General features: G+C 35.0%; 2 protein-coding genes across 2 annotated transcripts; both read right to left on the bottom strand.

The window, feature by feature from the left end:
• Window positions 1–129: 129 nt before the first annotated feature.
• On the bottom strand, window positions 130–4,208 carry LOC106659594 (putative leucine-rich repeat-containing protein DDB_G0290503). Its single transcript, XM_014382198.2, has 8 exons — window positions 3,587–4,208; window positions 2,342–3,240; window positions 1,615–2,274; window positions 1,315–1,541; window positions 1,040–1,242; window positions 690–961; window positions 459–617; window positions 130–385 (listed from the first exon to the last, which is right to left on the bottom strand). Exons 2-8 carry the CDS (start codon window positions 3,200–3,202, stop codon window positions 290–292), a joined length of 2,478 nt encoding a protein of 825 aa, XP_014237684.1. The 5' UTR covers window positions 3,203–3,240; window positions 3,587–4,208; the 3' UTR covers window positions 130–289.
• A 213-nt stretch (window positions 4,209–4,421) lies between these two features.
• LOC106659563 (NHP2-like protein 1 homolog) lies at window positions 4,422–5,316 on the bottom strand. Its single transcript, XM_014382162.2, has 2 exons — window positions 5,146–5,316; window positions 4,422–4,924 (listed from the first exon to the last, which is right to left on the bottom strand). The coding sequence occupies exons 1-2, from the start codon at window positions 5,146–5,148 to the stop codon at window positions 4,544–4,546; spliced, it is 384 nt and encodes a 127-aa protein (XP_014237648.1). The 5' UTR covers window positions 5,149–5,316; the 3' UTR covers window positions 4,422–4,543.
• Window positions 5,317–8,753: the final 3,437 nt, after the last annotated feature.

Genomic DNA, 8,753 nt, shown 5'->3' on the forward strand with positions numbered 1-8,753 from the left:
GAAATGTTTTATGTTTGATTCTTTTTGTTTTTTAATGCTGTTCAAGAATGTAAAATGTGTCATCTCATCATAAAGATTATTATTATTTCAATTATTTAAAAAAGGTATATTAGAGAATGCTAAATAATCTTTAAGTAAAAAATACTTTATTGTAGTTACACAAAAAAGTTTTCTAAAATATACATTGTGTAAAGGCTTTACTTAAAATACTTTAATATACATACAATTGACTTGAAACAACACCAAAATCGTTAATGTAACGATTACTGGTGCTATGTAAAGAAAATTATTATTTCCATGGTGGTTTTTGGTGTTTCATTTGTTCTGATTTATAATCAAACTTTTGTGGTACACTTAAATATTCACTGGTATCGTGTAAAGACATCTAAACAGCAATTAATTAGTAATTAGTATAAAATCTAATCAAATGTTTATTCAGCAGGTATTTGCTATCTTACATCAGAAACTGGTTGCCATAATGCATTTTCGTTATTTTCTTTTTGATTTGCAGATTGTTTGTTTGAGTTTTCTTTTTGAGATGACGGTGGACTATGATTGTAATGATTAAAAAATTTTGGTTTACTGTTTGTTTCATAAGCTTGATGTGAATCCAGTATCTAAAATCGTATAACAAGTATGATTAATTATACAATATAATAAATAAAAACAGAAATTTACGGATGACAAACCATTTTTATGTATTTTTTCAAATCATTATCTATTTCTTTCTGATTACTTAAATGAGGTTCTTCTTGTGATGTTAAAGTCATAATACTTTCATTTTGCTGGTCCTGCAATTGGGAATTTCGTGGACTAGATTTGGTAGAATCAAGCTTCATTGGTTCCAATTGAAGGGTGCTGGAATGTTTTGGTACCGCGTCTAAATTAATGTTACTGGAAAGTTCGAAAAACTTTTCTACATTAATTTTTGGAATTTTAGGTACATTTTCTCCATTTCCTCCTGGAAAATTTTAATGTCATTAGTTTGACAAATACGTTGGCTATTTAATAATCGTACAAAAAAATATATTTTACTCACTAGAAATAATCGTCAAAGCTTCCTGCCATTGCTTTTGCATCATTATATGGATTTGTTCAACCAGTTGGTTTTTCGTCTTTCTATAATTATTTAATTGAGATTCTAATATTGTAGATTTTTGACGTGCTTGAGCTAATTTTATTTCAATCAGTCTCTTTTCTTCTTTGTGTTTTTCTTCAATTAGATTAACTTCTAATCGATGCCTGAAAAATTCCCAAATATTTAAAATTGTAAATAAAAATTACATTCATTTTTAATGGGTAATAAGTACTCACTTGTCCATTAAAACTTTAATTTTTCGTGCTGCACACTCAGCTATGGCTTTTTGTTTAATTTCAATTTCATTTTGAAAAACAGTTTCAGCAGAGTCCAGCTGAGTTTGAAACTCTTGAAGTTTAGCTTTAACAACGTCATCAACTTGTTTTTGGTATACATCTCGAAGTTCAGCACGTAATTTATCTTGCTGTTTAGACAGTGCGTTTAGTTCTTCATTGGCCCATTTCTGAAATGTAAAGTATAAAAAAATTTAAAACATAAAAATTACTAAATCTGCTAATGTTGAAATAAATACTGACCTCGCTTCTTTTTGCATCTTCTAAAGCAGAGTTTAAAGCAGCTTTTGATTTCTCAAGAATTTGATTTCTGTTTAATTCTTCATTTAGTTTTAACTGCAAATTTTCTTTTTCTTGACGCAAAATAGTCAATTCAGTTTCACAAGTATCTAAAGCTTTGTGTATATGTGCCATTTCAGCCCTCACCTCTCCACTTTTCATTAGCTCTTTATTCAGCTCCTCTTGGGTGGTTTTTAACGCTTTGTTAGTCTGTTGATTCTTCTCTAACAATTTGTCATTTTCAGCTTTCAATTCTCCATATTTTTTTTCAGAGTCTTGTACCAGAGATTTACAGTTTTGTAATTCTTGAGTTAGATCATCACTCTTTTCTTTATATCCAGTAGCTAAACTTAGGGCTTTTGATAATTCTTCTTTGTGGTTCTTTATTTGTTCTTGATAACTCTGCTCATTCAACTTGTGTTTTTCATTACAACCTTTGAACATTTTTTGAATATTATCTCGTTCTAGTTCAGTCTCTTGCAATTTTTGTCTAATTTTTTTCCATGATGATTGAAATTGTGCTATCATGGTATTCTTTTCATTATCCACTCGAACAGCAACTCCTATTTTTTCTTGATATTCTAATAATTTTTTTTGTAAGTCCTGGATAAGCTCCTCACAGTGCTACAAATGAATAAGATTTAAGTTGTTGAATAATTTTAAAAGTAACAATATAGATTGACAAACATACCTCTCTACGTAGTCTTTCTTCTTCAAGTCTTATTCTCAATTGTTCTTCCATAGTTTTACTTGAATCTTGATTCCAAAAATCAGATAATGAATAAAATCGATTTTGCCTCAAATTTTGTTGTTTACCATTAACATTAGAAATATTATTTTGTTCAGCAGTGTGACGTCTATTACTAGAAATTTCTGAGTTTTTCAATATTTGTTCATAAGGAGTTAAAGGCATATTTGTAGAATCTTTGAAGATAACTGGACAACTTTTACAACTTGTCAAACAATTATCTTGACTATTCTCTGCTGCTGATAAAAGTGGTCTTGATTTACTGTCAAAATTGTGTCTATGATCTCTTTCTTTATTATTATCCGTAGAGTACTTAGTATCTACAGGTGCATAATTGTGATACATAGTTTCATTTAACGTTTGATCAGTTGCTTTGCTCTGATTATTAAGTTCACTTCTGTCCATATTTTTCAATTCACCAAGACTCAACTTGCTATTACTAAGCTCATGATTAAAGCTGGGAGTCCAAGGTTTAAATTCAGCATTGAATCTTTCTGTATCAAAAGATGAGAATGACGTATCATTTGGTAATGTAAAGTCAGAAACATTCTTGCCTTTATCATAATCTGACTGGTATGATGCATCCAGGGTTGGATTATGACCATTGTTTGCAAATTTTATTTTTTGGTACTCCTTATGTCTTTTTTTATCATTTTGTTCTTTATGCGATTGATGACTCTTGGCATCGGAGTGTTTTCTAGCTTGAAAATGGACCGATGAATTATCACCATTGTCATTTGCGTACGCTAAACTATTTGGAGTCTCCCTTATTCTAAGAAACTCTTCTGCTTGCGTAATACTCATGTCTCTGCTCCGTTGCTTCAAGTCTGCGTTTATTTGATCTACCAAGATGTTAGAAGAGTTTAATGCAGGTAAAGATACATGAGATTTGTTATCCTTACTACTAAATTTTGTTACTGATAAGGCAGACGAGCTACTATCTCTTATCGAAGACCCATAACCAACATGCAAAGAGCCTTTATTCCCAGCATTAGTCTTTTTGTAAACTGAATCGGATTCAGGATACTTTTTATTCTTTCTTACGGTAGAGCTATGCATGTCATTAGTGTTATTTGCAAATGATGAATGAGAATGATCGTAGCGTCGATTGTTAGGTGATGATGGCAACGAGTGACTCTCGGGATAATTAGCGGTTCTTTTCTGCGAGTTTGAGGAGTATCGACTTACAGTACGTTTGGCCCTTGGCAACGTTTGTCTACGACTCAAGCCGGAATCCGCGGATAATTTGGTATCGTTCGTCGAGGCACTGTTATTATTTTTCTTCGACTCTATGGCGCATATCCTGGACTCTAGCGTCTGCACATGATCGATGAGATCGGAAACGACCCCGAATTTCTGACGCGAGCAGTCGGAGCAGCCCTCGGTGTCGGACGCCTGCACAACGAACAGATCCGGAGGTAAGAGCAGCAGAACCTCGGTATCATCCGAGTCGCTCATCATCCATTCGCGAGACGCTCTGACACTGCTGCTGCTGCTGCACTGGGCGATTCGTCCACTTATTACGCGCGCTAAAGCACTTTGATACGTATCATGACCGCGGGATCATCTCAAAAAAATTATAATGATTGCACACGCGGCACAGCAGTAAGCTTGTGTCCTGCTTTTTCCAGGTTATTTTTTTTGTAAAATCGCGCGATCCTGCTCGCAACGGCTCGCACTGATACGCGTCACTCTTGATAAACAAGTAGAGTTTACCTTCGCAACAAAGGCAAGTTTGTCAATTTGCGTTCGACACCCCCGCGGGCAGAGCAGCGACAACAACAACAACAACAACACAGCAACCGTCGCACACTTGCAACTCGGCTGCGCGCAATTGAGAGGGGATGATATCGATACGTACATATAGGCTTGTGTAGCTAATTTAGCTTTATGAGTATATGGTTCAAAAAGTGTATATGTGAATGGTGGTTGATGCATTTCTGCAGTAATTTAAGCTTTGTATTATTATTAACAAGTAGTTTTATTTAAAAAATCGTTCAAAAACAAACGATTTAAATATTTCTGTTAATAAAATATAAAATTCATCTATTACATCTTATTTGGTCAGAATAAGCTAAAAAATTACAATTAAATTATACTATTTTGGAATTTAATTACAGAGTAAGGTTAAGTATCATACTAATTTTAAACTAGTAATCTTTCAATTTCCTTTTGTATGGCTATGATTTGAGGTTTCAACTGTGAACCTTCGTTGGTGGTAATCGAGCATGCCACGACTGGTCTGCTGACTCCGCAAGCTCTGCCCAAGGCCTGCTTGCTCCTGACAAAGACGTAGGGGACATTCTTGTCCTCGCACAACAGTGGTAAGTGGAGCAAGATCTCCAGGGGTACAGCATCGGCAGCCATGATGATGAACTCAGAGATACCACGGTTGAGTGTCTTTGTGGTTTCGTTGGCTCCTTTCCTCAGCTGCTTGTAGTTCATGGCTTGTTGAACCAGGTTCAAGAGTTTGGGAGTCAAAGTTCCATCGGCCAATGGGTAGGCTTTGGGGTTCACTTCGTCAGCCTGAAATTAAATAACTATCATGAGCATGTGTTGTTCGATTGAAATAAATTAATAGTAAGTAATTATCAAACAGAATGAAAGTTGAATTGCCTCGTTTTAATTTAATAATATGTAATAAAGTAAACGTCTTAAAAAGTGTGATACAAACACGTGCACACATAACCTTCCCAGTAAACCAAATAATTACATGAAATTTAGTAAACGTATAGTTGATGACTTACCATTATTGAGTTTGTTTTGTGAATAATATATTAATCTCCAGAAAATGGATAAATTTTCCAATATTAATTATTGGTGTATGAGCACGTGGTCGACTATTACGATCGAGCCGATGCTGACAGAACGGGTGAACGTGTGCAAGTGCCTCGACGCTGGGAGATTTTCCGGCATGTAGAGTAGTGGCGTGCTGCCGGCGTACTTTGAATAATTGCTGTAGGAGGAGGGGCCACGGAGGCTTCGGTCGCGCAGTCGCGCCGATCGGACGCGCTCGTTTTCGAACGAAGCAATTTCGATCGATCTCGTAAGTTACGAAACTTATTGACTGCGTAATAACATTTTCAACTGGGAGTTGGAAAATTTTTTTAATAGGAATTGCATGAATAATTTTTTATGAAATTTTTTTCAGACCTCTATAACTAAATATACTTTCAAAAAACTACTTGTCATATTGGGTCAATATAGATCATTTTACAATATATTATCAATGATAAAAATGTTCACGTTGGCTCTTAAAAAATATAACAATTAATAAAAAAGTTATAAAAATTATTATTATTATTATAAATATTATTGTAATATTATGTATTATTTTTATACTAATTATTTTTATAATTATTGTCATTTATAAAAATTGACACTTTCCAATATTGCACTAATGAGATTCACGATCATATGACTACAATAAGTTCAAGACATTTGTATAAACAATAAATTATTCATAGAAACTTGATAATCTTCTGACAGAGATATGAGATGGATGAATTGCGTATATGGTCAAATCCCAAAATAAAATGCCGTTTCGTTAACAAAAAAGGTGAACTTTTTTTTTGGGTGCCCAGCGGCCAGGACCCCCGCAAATTGTTCCTAGAACTTCTAGGAGTGAAAAAAAAGCGTGAACATGAAATTTGAAAATAATTAATTTTTTTTTGTCACTTTTGTGTTTTAGACGCCGAAAAGTCATCTTTTCACGCAAAGACGGCTTATTTATTACTCGATTTCCAAATCATTGAAAAAGTATCAAAACTCATCTAAAAAAAGTAACTAACTACTAATATATCCAATTTTCACCGAGGAAATCGCCATCAAACATTGAGGGCTAAATATCTCGAAAAACTCGGTGCGGAAAAAGTGAACTTTTTGGTTTATTTGTGATTTTTTCTTATGAAAATTGAAAATTTCGGAAAATCTGATATTGCCATCGGAAAGCTGAGAAAATTTCCTATCGGAAGCATATCTTCATTTATTTTTTCCGACGAATTACAATGATATACAAGTGAATTTCTTTTACTGTCTTTGCTGGTTTCTGATCCCGAGCTGTTTTAAGCGTTGCGCGGCTCGCTCCAATCGAAATTTGCTCGTAATTAGACTGAACATTTCACTCGTTCCCTTATTCATTGTATTAAATATTCTCAATGACTCTGTCGAAAAGGCGTCTTTTTTGATAAAAATATGCAAGTAACGAAATTAGAATGCATTTATACTTCCATTCGGAAGAGAGAAAATAAATTGAAAAAATGAACAGTTCGTGGGTTTTTACGCGAACCGATTACCCACCTCGCTGGTCAAAACAATATCGTTCACCTAAACAATTTATCCTCGTGTAAATCGTTTTCTGTAATGTGTCAATAAAGAATCTACATTTCGTAATTATTCAGGATTTCAAGGAAAAAGATCGTCTGTGTAGATGATACGCAGATTTGCACCGGCGATAGGCGGAAAACGTACATCGTGTCTTCCCTTTCACATATTTTTTGAATTCTTAAATTGCTTTTATTTTCAAGAATCACCACCTTCAAATTCGTGTAAAAGTTTGCTGCAAGCACGTATGTAACACAGCACTTGCATGATAGTTAAGAACTTCGAACGAGTTTGACTCGAAATTAGGTTTATTTGTCGATGCCCGTCATAACTCAAAAATTACTTGACTCCGCTACGTCTGAAGTTTTGAGTACTTATTACTTACAGGTATGTAGATTTCGACTTCTTGTATGTTCAATATTTTATTAAGAAAATCATGTATAAGTTCACAAAAATGGAAAAAAATCCATTCGAAAAAAACGTATCAACTATCATGTATGTTAATTGTTTTGTTCGTGAATCACTTATACAATATATTTATAATTAAATACCCGTTAAATTTTTTTTTTGTGTTGCGCATATAAAATCAAGTCAAAAAAGAAGTAAGAGCTCAGTGTCGTTTTGGCTAGCAACGAGTTAAAAGCAGCACAAAACATTTCAATAACGATGTCGACACTCCCGACGTTTTGTACAATCGTCGCTGCTCTAAACGGCATAATTTTACTTGGCGCATGTTCACCTGTGAATGCCTATCGAAATTTTTCGTACGAACACGACTTAGGTACAAATTGGCCAGTGTATAGTGACAGTTCCGTAGAAAATACCACCTTCTATTATGGCACGTGCGAAATGAACGACTGGCAACATCAAAAGGAATGTACTTTATATCGAGTACAGGCAACTTTTTCAGGAGGCAGCCTGAAGAAGGATGAGTGCAAAATCACACTGCGCTCCGAGTCCGGTGGCATCATCCCCGAGTATCTTATTGATATCCAATATCTAAGCAAGCATCGAGCAATATTGCGTTGGGCCCAAGAGACTAAGGATACAGATGTGTATGATGATTATAACTTGCGATTCAGCATTGTCGATTTTCGCAATTGTAAAGTCAAAACGACCAAAATTTCAAACGATCTGAATCAGTTGGCCAAAAATTTAGATTTTTATTTCGGAGATTGGCAAAAGTCGACAAATGGCTTCAGTGATAGAGACTTTCACTCACTAGTATATGACAATAAAGGAGAAGATGATTTCGAAATTATTTCGTTCGACAAGATGAGCATTAATAAAACATCGATTGATGCTGAAGGAGTGGCTTCGAAGGTTAATACGTGGCTCACTTATCCAAATTTCTTGCACCACCCAGCGACTATCTTTCCATTATCGAAGGACAAGGGCTATTTGATGATCGAAATATCGCCTATAAAAGGGACCGAAAAACTATTGATGACTATAGCTTTAATTCAGCCAAACGGTAATTGACATAGAAACATGGTTCAATTTTCAGAATTTAAATTATGACACTAAAGAGAAATTTTTCACGCTTTCAGGTCAAAGACAAAATTTAACTCATATCGAAGATGTGCGCTACCCTGAGGTCTCCTTGGCCAATGGCTTGATCGGAATATGCGTGTATCATCTCAACAATACAGCCATGAAATGCACCCAGTTCAAGCTCAGCGACAAAGAGATCAACTGGTTTTCAGTCAGTATCGTCAATAGGTATGAAAGATCAAACATCTACAATTTGCCACGGGGCGAAGGGTTTTTGACTCGTGTCACCAAAAGGTACGAGGCGCGCGAAGCCGACAAGTTCCTGGTGAAAGTAGGTTTGGATGGAAGAGTCAAGCAGTTCGTGGATCCTAATACGAAATGCGAGGAATTGGAGTTTTATTCCGATAAATATTTCGAAGACGAACAAGGCAATTATTGTTTGAGCACACTCTGCAATGGTCTAAAATGGCAAATTACGTGCTTTGAACCGAACCCTGATAGCACGGAAAGTTGCAGCAACGTTGCGGCAACCATATTT

This window comes from Trichogramma pretiosum, unplaced genomic scaffold (genome assembly GCF_000599845.2).
Source record: "Trichogramma pretiosum strain Unisexual culture from Peru unplaced genomic scaffold, Tpre_2.0 scaffold39, whole genome shotgun sequence".
Classification (NCBI taxonomy): Eukaryota; Metazoa; Arthropoda; class Insecta; order Hymenoptera; family Trichogrammatidae; genus Trichogramma; species Trichogramma pretiosum.